The 14,116-nt window shown below is 37.3% G+C and overlaps 1 protein-coding gene across 4 annotated transcripts in view; it reads right to left on the bottom strand.

The window, feature by feature from the left end:
* Nucleotides 1-285: 285 nt before the first annotated feature.
* Nucleotides 286-14,116, bottom strand: part of LOC129952738 (gustatory and pheromone receptor 39a-like) — a 30,803-nt gene continuing 16,972 nt past the window's right edge. For 2 of the 4 annotated variants that reach the window (XM_056065545.1, XM_056065543.1), the window contains exons 2-4: nt 710-772; nt 528-617; nt 286-468 (exon numbers count right to left, since the gene is read on the bottom strand). In XM_056065545.1, the coding sequence (XP_055921520.1) occupies nt 367-468; nt 528-617; nt 710-772 (255 nt within the window). In that variant the 3' untranslated portion in view covers nt 286-366. Of the gene's footprint in view, nt 469-527; nt 618-709; nt 773-6,950; nt 7,837-12,151; nt 13,061-14,116 lie in introns of those variants that run through there. The other 2 variants (XM_056065544.1, XM_056065542.1) reach the window with 2 other exon arrangements.

The raw sequence follows: 14,116 nt of genomic DNA, 5'->3' as shown, positions 1-14,116 counted from the left end.
GCCGTTCGGATTCGGTTCAAAAAACTAAACTATAGGTCCCCTCGATTCCTGACAACAGTACTCGCACACAGGAATGGTTGAGAGTTGTAAGTCACTAGGCTCTAGTTCTCAACGGACTGTTGCGCCACCCAATTTATTTTGTATAGTCTTGTTTCCCGATTTTATGTTTCCGACGGTAGATGGGGCCTACAACATTGATTTGCTTTCGACTCAAAGCTGCTTTTCCAAAAATATACCAAAATAATTTCCATTTACTTAAATAACACTTTTATTTAATTGGATCATTCTATATTTTTAAAATAATAAGTTGAAAATAAATCTATTAAAATCGTGGCTTAAACACTCGAGTTTCCATTCATTACAAAGCTACAGGGTAGTAGTTTTTGTACCAACAAGCTTCTTATTAGTATTTTCCATATCCTTAAATTGAATAAGGATCACCATATAAGTAAATATTGCAGCAAAAATCTGTAATTTTTGTTAATTTAATATGTAAGTTAAGATTTAATTAAATTTATTTAATTTACCTTGAATAGGGTTCGCTTGTTTAGTGGAAAAAAGCCATAAGCCGTAAGAATTGGTCTCTGCTGTAAATTTTTCATCAAAAATTTGTCAACCTAAAATAAATTATGATAAACAAAAGAATTAAAGTTGGAATTTATTTGAAATCAGAACAAAAATTGGTTGATTAAATTTTCAAGTTGGTTACCATTTTTTCAATATCAGTCCCTCTTCTTGATATCCTTGAAAGAATTCTTGCTGTCTTATTTGCCTGAAAAAGAAAAGAAATAATACATTTTATAGAATCTAAAAATTCAAGACTTATTAAGTAAAGTTCTTCGGATTAGAAACTGTCTTAGGTGACTTTATGAATTGGTTTACCTCTTCTGTTATATCTTCATGCAAAACAAGAACAGCATAAAACAATGATGGAGAAATCCATATTATAAGCTGATTTATAAAAACCCGACACCTATCTTCGTCAGGCATTGAAAAGCTATTTCGAAGTAGGAAAAACACATGAACAAATCCAATTGGGGCATTGACAATCATGGCCAACAAATGAAAAAGTAATAAAACACCATACAACGATGAAATATCATTTTCACATAATTGCACTATTTCATTTCGATTAATCAAGAGTTTTCGTAATTGAAGAAAAACATTAACGTCACTTTGTGATCTTGAAAAACAACAACTTTCAATTTTTTCATTTATCAATGACAAAGTTTTATTCATGATCTTAATCAATGACGTAAAATATATCAATTGCAAACCACCAAAGAAAAGTTTTGAAATGGAAATCAATACAATGTCGAAACTGATATTTGTTTCAGAATTTTGAGTATTATTAAAAACGAAGATTAAAGTATTGACAGAGCAGATGAAAAATATTCCCAAGTACATCAAAAAGAATCGAAAAGAAAAATCAGCAAGGGCATTTATTTTAGTGACTCCACGGAAATTCAAATATTTCGTTTCCAAGCCTAAGACACTTTTCAAACATTTCAGATTAGATTCTTTTTTGGAATATAGGAAAATATTGCTCAATATTTGTGTTAGACCAGATACGATGGTGCAATATAGTCTATTGGGATCAGTTGTACCACAATAGGAATAGGAACTTAGGGGATATAACAGTATTGGATTCAGAATCATGTTCAAAACACAAGCAACTATAACGAGCGTGGACACAATGAAGACTAATAGAGTTGCAAACCGGACTTTTGAGAATTTTGGTAAAAATTTCAATTGATTTTGGTTTTTGTAAATGGGCAAAATTCCCAAGTAACTTAGCCAATATAGCTGAAGAGATAAGCCCTTGCGAATGTACATCTTTTATTCGGATGGGTTTTTGACACTGAGCTTAAATTTTATTTCATAAGTGCCATCCTCCTTTAGAGGGAAGGTAATTATAATAATTGACATTGATTGAATATTTTTTAGTGGAAATAGATATTTTATTATATTGATTTGTTTATAGAAATGTTGAATGAATCAGTTTTATTTATTATTTTTCTAACTAGTGTAATACTTGTATAACACTTAGTAACATAAACAAAATAATGTCAATATTGTGCTGAGTTTGGTGTTTTGATAGTTGATATTTGATTTCCTTATTGATTTGTTGATTTTAAAAGCATGACTATTAGAAGACCAGTGCTTTCAGTATATTTATCTGGTCACCCAGAGTTAGATATTAGAGTCGTATAACTTATTCTATTAAAAGAAACTTAAAAATTATACTTTTAATTAATTATTAATGCCAACTTTAAGAACTCGTTATTGGTTTTTCAAATCGTTACCTTGTTCTAATATTTTATAAAATATATAAAACAATATGAAAAAATTAATAAATGTAAAGCAGTTGAAATCTGCAACAGTATGTAAGTATTTTAATTCTTTAATCAGTGTTAAAAACAAGCAAACCTACTCTCTTGTTTATTACTTCAAAACTAGGTGTCATATTGTAATTTTGACATATTTTTTATTTCGACTTTGAAAAACAACTTTTTCGTTGGTTATAGAAAAGTACAGAAAATTGATTTGTTTGCTGATATTTCTTTTAGGATGAATTTTTTGATAAATCTGGTTTAAAAAAACTTGATTTTTAAAAATTTGAAACCACTCTTAGAAAATAATTATATTGTTTTAATAAATGCTTCCAATAAATATTCATTTAATAAAAATTACAACTCTTTTACTTTTTTTATCCCAGATATATTTCAATATGAATCAATTTATTTTTGATCTAGTTCTGTCAAAACTTAAATTTCTCCTGGTTGATTTATTTCAGATTTAAGATCAAATCTTTAGACCTGAATTTTTCGGCACTTATAAATTTAAATTATACTAATACAATTTAAAACAATGTTTAGCTGGAAATGTACAAGTACACGAAGTTGCACTTATTAACGGTGATTTTTTAAGAGCTTGAGAACTTTAAAGAAAAAAAAACGCATAAAATTTGCAAAATCTCATCGATTCTTTATTTGAAACGTTAGATTGGTCCATGACATTTACTTTTTGAAGATAATTTCATTTAAATGTTGACCGCGACTGCGTCTTAGGTGGTCCATTCGGAAAGTCCAATTTTGGGTAACTTTTTCGAGCATTTCGGCCGGAATAGCCCGTATTTCTTCGGAAATGTTGTCTTCCAAAGCTGGAATAGTTGCTGGTTTATTTGTGTAGACTTTAGACTTGACTTGAAACAAAATTTGTCGATAAAAAAGCGGATTTTCTGCCAACTTTTCTAGGGCCCATTCACTGAAAATTCGACGTTGTGGCAGATCGTTCGGCTTCAGTTCTTGCCCGAGCTGTATTTTATACGGTTTTAGAGATCTTTGCGTAAAATCTTCCATGTGGTCGAAAAACACAAACCCAATTGCTGCGAACGGCGACGAATCGACATTTCACGGTCTTCAGCAACACTCTCAGAAACAGACGCAATATTCTCTTCTGTACGCACTGTACGCATTCGTGTGGTTGGTTTAATGTCCAATAAAGTAAACTGAGTGCGAAACTTGGTCACAATCGCATTAATTGTTTGCTCACTTGGTCGATTATGTAGACCATAAATCGGACGTAAAGCGCGAAACACATTTCGAACCGAACACTGATTTTGGTAATAAAATTCAATGATTTGCAAGCGTTGCTCGTTAGTAAGTCTATTCATGATGAAATGTCAAAGCATACTAAGCATCTTTCTCTTTGACACCATGTCTGAAATCCCGCGTGATCTGTCAAATACTAATGGATGAAAATCCTAACCTCAAAAAAATCACCCTTTATTTACCTACTTACTTAAGGTGGCGCTACAGTCATGTGTGAACTAGGGCCTCATCCAACAAACTTCTTCATCTAGCTCAGTCCCTAGCAAGATGTCTCCAGTTTCGCGCTCCAAGTTAGATGAGATCACTTTGTGCGCCACCTGATCCGCGGTTTTCCTCTACTGCGCTTTCCTGTGGGTGTGGATTCGAAGACCTTCCGAACCGGAGCATTGGTTTCCATGCGCTCTACGTGACCCAGCCATGTTAGTCAGTCCAACGACTTCTTACACTTCAGGCTAAGTCTACGTCGCTGTACAGCTCGTTGTTCCATCTTCTCCTCTACTCCCCTTCAATGCATATGGGACCGTAGATCACACGAAGAACTTTTCTCTCGAACCGACCCAAGGTGCTTTCATCCGCAGTTGTCATAGTCCATGCTTCTGCACCGTATAGCAGGATGATAAGGGTATCATTTGCTTTCTAGCCCAAAGAAACAGTGGTTAGCAAGAGTTATTCTGCGTTTGATCTCAGCGCTGGTGTTGTTTTTTGCGTTTACAGCGGAGCCTAGGTAGACGAAGTCCTTGACTACCTCAAAGTTTAACCCATTTTTTCTCCCTCTGACTCAATACTCACAAAAGCCCCATTTACTTCACGCTGAGTTCTTTCGATTCTATGAATGTCATCAGCATATGCTAGTAATTGAAAAGACTTTTGAAGATAGTGCCTCTAGTGTTGACGTGTAAGCTCTCCACTATTCTTTCAAGCACGATTCTAAAAAATTCGCATGACAGCGCATCACCTTGTCTTAAACCTTTTTTGCCGTAATGTGAATATTTGATCAACTGTGGTCTTTCCTGGTCTAAAACCACACTGATAAGAACCTATCAGGTAGTTGACGATGGGTTTTAGACGTTCATTGTTGATGTTTCCATTTTCGTCTTTGCAGCCTTCGGTTCTAGGCTTACGTTCCTGTGAGTTTCGTTTCACCTGTTCATAAAACTTTTGAACTTCATTAATGCTTTTAAGCCCCTTAACATATTCGACCGCACGCTTCTCGTGCTCTCTATTTTTCCTTCACATTAGAGGCGGCTTCTCTGATTGCAATGTGTTGGCGGCAGAAAGGTTACTTGTAACTCGGTCGGAAAAAGATTGGCGATCTATTGCGATTGTAGCCTTCGACGTTGTACCTTCTCCCAGCACCTCCCTGTTTTGCCTTGGGTCTGGAAACCCGAAGTGCTACCTTGGCTACAACGAGGTAGTGGTCCGAGATGCTGGAAGCGTGTATGGCGTCGATCGCAATATGGTCAATCTGGTTGACTGTATATTGATCCGAAGAACTCCAAGTTCCTTTGTGGATGTTGAGGTGTGGAAAACGCGTACTGGCTATAAAGAAGTTTCGGCCCACAGCAAAATCTATTAGCCTGCATCTGTTGTCCGAAGTGTTTTCCTGAGGGCTGTTTTTCCCGGTTATTCTGTAAAAGATGCCTTCCCTTCCTAACTTGGCATTAAAATCGCCCAGGACAGTTTTAATATCGTAGCTAAAGCACTGCTCATATGTTTTGTGTAAGAGCTCGAATTACATATCTTTGGTGTTGTAAACTTTCTCTTCTGTGGGGTCGTGTGCGCATATCCTAATGTTGCCGAATTTAGCCTTGATGCGTATGGCCATGAGGCGCTCATTGATGCACCTATAGCTCAAGACTTCTTGCTTATGTCTGGCTCCAATGACAAAGCCGCATCCAAATAAGAGCTGCTGATTTGCTGGTAGAACTCACCACAGTAAATATCGCAGTTTTTCATCCTCTTTTTGCCCGGCCCATCCCATCGTATTTCCTGAATGGCGGGGATGTCTGCTTTATACCAGTCTAGGGCCTCCGCTAATTATTTGGCTACACGTGGTCTGTTAAGGGAACTAACATTCCACGTTCATATCCGCAGTTCGTTGTCGTAGGTTGTCAACAGTAAATCCGTCCGTAACCGAGGCTTGTTGGTGCAGTCACCCCGACAGCACAACTCCTGGAGGGCCAAATCCTTAGTATAACTCCAAAAACGGGATGCCAGATAAAACCGATTCTTATAAGCCTGGGCTCCGAATAACTCGTAGAAGTCCTATAAATTGTTCACTAAGTAGTTCAACCTCACTGGAACTGTAGACGCCCCCGTAATTCCATCTCGGAAATTCCTCCGCTGCCGTCTGGATAAGGAAAGGTGCCTTAGTGGAGGTGACAGTAGGAGTTGATAAACAGTGGTGGGTTTTGAGAAAAACCTGTGGACGCTTGTGTCCTCTTGAATGCACATGTCTACTATTTGCACTTATACAATGACAAAAAAAGTTCCAATGCTTCATGCTCTACAAAAAAATCAATTTTTGAAGGAAATCTGAATTTACGGATGGAAAAGCCCCTACCACTGTAGACTGTATAGACTTGCACCCTAGACAAACATGTTTTATGCAACATAGACCAACAAACAATAAACACCGATCAATGTAACGCGTGTTGTGTTTTTGCATGTTTTCGGAGTTTACCTTTTTGACAGCTGTCACTTGGCTTATGCTCAGTGTTCTTTGCTATTTGATAATTCATAGTATGACTATGAATATTAAGAAAATAATGGTTTGGGTTGCGAAGCTACTCAAAGAACCAATCAATTTATTTAAGGAAACATTGGTTGAGCCCATTAACTCGAGTCCTGGGCCTATGCATGGCGTGGCTATATAATTGGGAGTTATGCGAAATTACTTGTATGCGCAGATAAGCTCAAGACGATTAACGCCTTGAAAGAAAATATTAAGCGAATCCTCAGCTGCATGAAGTCTTCGAAAATTGCGCTGCGGCAGTCACTTCCCCAAAATCATTTTTAAAACATAATTGCATACCCTTTATTTTGTAATAAATATAAATTCTTAGTTGCATCATTTCTTGCATTTTATTTCTTGTTGAAAACCACATATCTCGAAAGCCCCCGTTATTTAAGGAATCGCAGAAACTTGCAAATTCAGTATTGACCGGATTTTGTCTGTTTTTGTCACCACGAATTCTGAATTTTTCTCGTCAAATGTTATTGAAATGATTCCAAGTAATTTTGTGAGAAATACAAATTTTATGAAGTCCAAGTGTAATGGACTTAATATTGTCTAATTGATAATTTCACTGTCACTGCTGCTAATGTTTCACTCACCTGTATTTGAACACATCCTTCATTGAAAACTATTACAGTAATCACTACTGTCGGTAGAGCACAAGCAATAATGCCACAAGCAACAAAAAATTCACTAATGTCAATAGCTTTTTCGACTTCTATGAAATATTTAATCGATAATGGAACACTTATCAATACGATCAAATTTGACAGCATATTAAACAATACACAAATACCGTACAGTTCATTGATGTCACGCGAACAGAACTCAATCAACCACGATCTCTGTCTCAAAAGCGGTTTCAAATTGACATTAGAGTTTTGATATTTCGAATCCAAGACACTTTCAATGTCAAAATTTAACATACACATGATATCAGTTACAATGATAACAATTGAAGCATGATATAACATAATAAGTCCGTTAAAAATCAATGGTAAAGTTCTCAAGAATATCGAAAGTATCTGCAGCGGTGAGATTTCAACAAAAATAAGGGCAAACAAATAAATTGCATGTCCCATAGCCAATGCCAGGGTGACCAACCACACAACAAATAACTTAAGTGTAACATCGTCCTTAAGATTTATACTAGGCAAATGTCTATTATCAAGGCGAATTATAGAAACAACAATTTGTAAAGTACGCAAACGAGTTCTCCAAAAGCAAGCACTTGAAATTATTTGAGTTATTGGTGCCGACGTCATTACTATAGTTTCATAGATGAAGGCCGTTGAATCTACATTCTTGCCGAAATCTACAGAATTTGATTCGAGTTGATAAATTAAAAGAACACAACAAAATGAAGTCATATTGAATAAAATAAACGCGGTTAGAGTTTTTAGTGTATCGGTTTTAGTGCAGATTATATTTGATGTAGTTTTATCCCAGGACCATGGAAATAGACCGAAATATTTTAAACCTTTGAGACATAAATAAAATCCTTTACGTATTTTCATTACACAGCTTGCACAAGTGTAGATTTTACGGAACTGAATCAGGTGCGAAAAGTTGTACTTTTCTTAATTAAATTCACATGGAAAAAACTAATTAATTAATTGATTGCCTACGTACATATTTCTAAACGTCATATAATTAATCAGTATGGAAATTCTGACGTTAGTTCAAATTATAAACGTACATTAACGTTTACAGGAGCCTTAACTTATGTCACATATTATGAAGTAAGAGTTACGAAAAGGGGAGAAATAATTAATTGCATTATTAACATCAATAATTGAATTGCATGCTATATAGGGAGAAATAAAGTTATCAATTATTTTTGTAACTATAGAAAACGATATCAGTCAAATGCGAAACTGTCATTGCAAAATGTGCGACATTTGAGTAAAGAATTTTAACATTTTCATTGCGCTGTTGAAGAGTGTTGTTTTTCAATAAACTTGTAAAATGTCAAAAAATGTACATCTTCAAAAGTGACAGCTGTCACATTGGCAGGCTATTCGAATTTGCTTTGTTCTACTTCTAATCTTTTTATTTGTAGTTCTCTTCAAGACAAAAACTTTTGAAAGTTTCAGTATAACTTTTATAAAGTTGGTTAAATTTGAAGGCATGATTTTGAATGTGAACCACGCCTAAACGTCTAGTTTTGTTCTGCATTTCATTTGACATTTCTAATTTGAATAAACTATGGTACACAATCGAGCACGCGCTGAAGTTATTCAGGCTGGAAACAAACTTGAGCAAATCGGGTCTGTAGGAGATGTGTATCACAACAATGACACCTCTCACAATCGTAGTTCATGAATATTATGCATAAGGACTTTTATATATTATATAAAAAAGTTTGGCTACAGTCCGGGTGGAATTGGGCCTCAAGCAACATGCGTCTCTAGCTAGCTCGGTCCCTATCTAGCTGTCACCAGTTTCGCACGACAAGTTAGTTGAGGTCTTCACCTACCTGCGTGCGCCACCTGAGTCCCAGTCTTCCTCTACTGCACCGTCCCTCGAAATTGGATTCGGAGACCTTCCGGGCTATAGCGTTGATGTCCATTTGCTCTACATGACCCAGCCATCTAAGCCGTTAGAATTTAATTCTGCTAACTAGGTCAGTGTCGCTGTACAGCCCGTGCAGTTCGTCGTTGTATCTTCTCCTCCATTCTCCATCTATGCGTACAGGACCAAAAATCACCCGAAGAATTTTTCTCTCGAAGCATCCTAAGACGCTTTCATCTTTCTTTGACAGGGCTCAGGCCTCAGCGCCATAAATAAGAACCGGGATGATGAGTGTCTTATAGATGTCGATTTAAGATGCTCGATGGAGGACTTTACTTCTCAATTGCCTTCTAAGTCCAAAGAAGCAGCGATTTTCAAGAGTTATTCTACGTTTGATTTCAGCGCTGGTGTCGTTGTCTATGTTAATAGCGGTGCCTAGGTAGACAAAGTCCTCAACTACCTCAAACTTATAGCTGTCCATAGTGACGTTTTATCCAAGACGTCGTTGTTCAGTGTCCTTTTTTGATGACAGCATATACTTGGTCTTGCTGTCCACTAAACCACTTGACCACTAAACCCATCTTCTTCGCTTCTGTCGCAATGCTCAAAAACGCTCCACTGACATCACGCTTTAATCGTCCAATTATGTCAATATCATCTGCGTATCCGAGTAGTTGGATGGAACTTTGAAAGATTGTGCCTCTATTTTTGTCAGTTGAGTTTTGCACAATTCTTTCCAGAACGATGTTAAAGAAGTAGCATGACAGTGCATCGCCTTGTCTTAACCCTTTTTTGACATCAAATGCATCGGTGAGATCTTTTCCCAACTTGATAGAGCAGCGTGCATTCTCTATCTTCATTCTGCACGAACGGATAAGTTTGACACGGATGCCAAAACTAGACATTGCTCGGTAGAGCTCTTCCCTATAAATGCTGTCATACGCGGCTTTAAAATCGATAAAGAGATGGTGGGTATCGATTTGAAGCTACTGGTTTTTTTTCCAAGATCTGTCGTAGTTGTGAATATTTGGAATAGTGGACTTTCCTAGTCTTAAGCCACACTCATAAATACCAACCAGGTTGTTGACGAACGACTTCAGACGTTCACATAATACGGCAAAAAGGATCTTATATACAATATTAAGGAGACTGATACCTCTGTAGTTGGTACAGTTTAGAGGGTCTCCTTTCTTATGTATCGGGCAAACTATGCTGATATTCCACTCATCGGGCATGCTTTCTTCCGAACATATTTTGCAGATGAGTGCATGCTCCCTACCAAGTCATCGCCTGCTACTTTGAATAGTTCAGCAGCGATGCCGTCAGCTCCAGCAGCTTTGTTTGACTTAAGTTTAGATATAGCTATCTTCACTTCGTCAAGGCCGGGAAGGCGGAATTGTTGATCTGCGTCGCCTAGGTTGAGTGTTTCTATCTCCCTTACAGCGGAATTCGGTTCGTCATCGCCGTTATATAATTTGGAGAAGTGGTCTTTCCATATTTTTAACATAGATGGTTCTTCTACGATGTTACCCTGATCGTCTTAACAGGCTTCGATTCCTGGTAGGAGGTTTTTTTACCTTTTGGTAAAATTTACAAACCCCATTCCTGCTGTGAAATCCCTCTATCTCTTCGATAGCGCGCTTCTCATGCTCTCTTTTATTTTATCTAAGAAGCCGGTTTTCCTTTCTACTTTTCTGCTCGAAGAGGTCGCGAGCAGCTCTGGTCCTTCTGTGCAGCGCTGTTTTGTATGCCTATTGTTTCGCTGCGGGCGCTTGCCGGCATTCGTTGTCAAACCAGAGGTTTTGCTGTGGTGGCCGTGTGAAACCTAGCACTTCAGAGGCCGCATCTCTGATGGCTGCAAGGCAATGTTGCCACTGGTTTTCAGTGCTTAAGAGATTACTAGAGACTCGATCGGAAAAGGACATGGCAGTCTCTTGCGATTGTAGCCGTCTAACGTCGAATCTTCTCACAGTACTTGCTTGTTTTGGCTTGGACCGGGATATCCGTAGCCGTACCTTGGCTACAACGAGGTAGTGGTCCGAGTTAATGTTGCCCCCTTGGAAAGTTCTGATATCATGTATACTGGAGACGTGTAGTGCGTCGATCTCAATGTGGTCAATCTGGTTGACAGTTGATTGATCAGGAAATTGTCATGTTCCCTTGTGGATGTTGAAATGTGTGAACTGCGTACTAGCAACCAGAACGTCTCGCACCGCAGCGAAATCGATCAGTCGTGCAGGTTGCATCTCCCGATTGTACTACCAAAGATGTCTTCTCTTCCTAGCTTGGCATTAAAATCTCCTAAGATAATTCTGATGTCATAGCCAAGGCACTGCTCATAAGTCTTGTGCAAGAATATGTCATTGGTGTCTTAATCTTTCTCCTCTGTTGGGACATGCTCGCATATAAGGCTTACGATGGCGAATTAAGCATTGATGCGGATTGTCGTGATGCGCTCGCTCACACTGTTGAAACTCCAGACTATTTGCCTGAGTCTAGTCCCAGCAACAAATCCACGCGCTGTCTTTGTTCTCGTTAGCAGTCGCCTTAGTGTACATCACAGTCTTTTAGTTTGTGTCTGCCTTGCAGCAGTTTAGGGCTTCCGCTAATTGTTCGGCTGCAGGTGGTCTGTTAAGGGACCTAACATTCCACGTACAGATCCGAAGTTCGTTGTCCTTATTTCGTTTGCGTGGGTTGTCAACAGCGAACCCGTCCGTATCCGAGGCTTGTTGGTGCTTCGCAACTATGTATTTTTTAAGTGGTCAGGAAGTCACCCGACGGCACAACCCCCAACCTGGAGGGCCAGATCCTTAGTATAACTCCAAGGACGGTGAGCAGGATAAACCGCTTCTTAGAGGCTTGGGCTCCGAATAAGTCGTAGAAGTCCTATAAGGTGTTCACTAAGTAGTTCAACCCTAGTGGCACTGAAGACGCTACCGCTGATTCCATCTCGAGAATGTGTTCGCTGCCGTCTGGATAAGGTAAGGTGCCCCCTCTCTCTCGTTTGCTACCCCAACAACTTTCCACTGGAGTTAGAACCCAATCTCCAGTTGAGGTACTAGGCACCCAATGGGAGGTGAGAGTAGGAGTTGATAGACAGAGGTGGGTTTTTAGAAAAACCTGTGGACGCTTGTGTGCTCTTGAATGCACATGGCTACCATTTGAACATCCACTTATAACACAGTAAAAAAAGACCTGCTGGATATTCTACAATTTACACCCCCAAATACTTCTGAAAAAAAACAAAAAGAAATTTAATAAAAATGTAACATCAACCGTTGCTTACCTCTTCTGTTAAATCCTGAACAAATATCAAACACGGAAACAGCATATACTGTACCATAGATAAAATACCAATATTTATAATAATATACAAAAAATCCTTAAGTTTCGAAGACGTGTTTACACCAAGCATATAAACAGCATAGTAAGGTCCAGATGCTCCATGCAAAACCGCACATCCAAAAATAAACATTAAGGGAATTCCAAAAAGTGAACTTAAATTCACTTCGCATAAGGACAAAATTTCACTTCTATCTTCAAGTAACTTTTTTAAATAATGTATTTCATGTAAATTTAAAGATTTTTCGATTTCTTCATTGATGTAAATTAGTCTCTTCTTAAGTAAAAGCATAAGTGACGTGATAAATATTTGAATTAATCCCCCGAAAATTAATTGCAATTCATAAACGACCGATTGAAGTACATAGAATTTGTGTAAAATTCCCACCGAAGTGTATACATAAATCATATTTAAAGTACATATTAAACATATCACAAGATACACAATGAAAACACGGAATGTTACGTCATTGATACCACTTATTTCTCCAACATCAAAATTACACTTTTCATCGAATTTTAAAATTCGATTTATCATTTTGACCAATGGGTCTTTTCTATAATAAAACAATAAGTTAGCAATAACTTGAGATAAACCAGCACTAGCAGTTCCATATTGCTCGTATTTTGTAGAAGTAATGGGGTAATTGTAAAATGTTAAATCGACATTGTTATTGGCACAATAAATCGAAAAGTATATTAATGTTACACTGGAAATGAGAAGAACAATTATCAAGAAGGCACGTTCGGGGGTTTTCGAAATGACTTGAAGATGACCGTTCTTAGTGGAAATTGGTAATATTCCTGATACTTTTAACCAGAATACCTGGAGTAAGATTCCTTCACGAATTGAATTGGTCATGGTAAGGACGAATTACTATCAATCTACTGAAATGTTTCGAAGAAATTGATTACAATTAACTATTCATGTTGATATATTAATTGAATTGAGTACGCTTGGAATATTTATATACTCGTAAAAGCTTTAACACATTAAGGATTAGAGAAAAAACAGTAGTGGTAATTTGCATAATTAATGGAGTTACATTACATATGGTTCTTATGTAATGACTACATGCAATAATTTCATTGTTTTCACAAGCTTCACTGTTCTGTGCGTCAATTTAATTTTGGTTTAGGAAAATTTAATTGATTTGCTTTCTGCACCAAAACAAGTTAATACAGAAGTTATTAAACAAGCTTACCCAAAAAAAAGACCACTTAGAAAACAACCAATTTGCAAACAAAAATGGTTTGATTTGAGTGTTCAAAAGCTACAGAAATATCATTAAAGTTCTTTAACCTTCTACGGTTGCACAACATTGATATTTAAAAAAAAAACTGTGTACTGAAGCGAACAAAAATTTTAAACGAACATGCAATAGTATAAGAAAGCAGTTTTTGATCAATCGAATATGGAATCAATAACACTCGTTCTTCCGCTCAGTTCTGGAAAGCTGTTAAGCTTGTAAACGGAAACACAAATCTCATTGCCGCAGGGTTGCAAGCATCAAGTCTAGAAGACTCCATTTTAGCAGACTCCTTAATATCACAACAAGTGCACTTCCGATGCAATATACGCCGAACCACTTATTTTGAACGAGTTTTTGGATGCACCTTTTTCAATTCCAGAAGTGAAACAAATAACAGTGAACACAAAAGACAACAAGGCCTCTGGAGATGATCGTAAACCATCTGGGTTCTACAAGCGTGCCACAAACGAGTTCATAATCCTACTTACAAATGAGTTCAATCTAATCTTCGAAAGTTGTTTAGTTCCCGAAGCTTTTAAGAAATCAATTATTTGTCCAATACATAAAAGAAGCACTTTTGAAAATCCGTCAAACTATAGAGCAATCTCAAAAACTTTACTGTATGGATCTTAAGTCTGGGGATACACCTCCTTCGA

Source organism: Eupeodes corollae, chromosome 3 (genome assembly GCF_945859685.1).
Source record: "Eupeodes corollae chromosome 3, idEupCoro1.1, whole genome shotgun sequence".
Classification (NCBI taxonomy): Eukaryota; Metazoa; Arthropoda; class Insecta; order Diptera; family Syrphidae; genus Eupeodes; species Eupeodes corollae.
The sequence above is the reverse complement of the archived record's forward strand: the minus strand, read 5'-3'. Positions and strand labels throughout refer to the sequence as shown.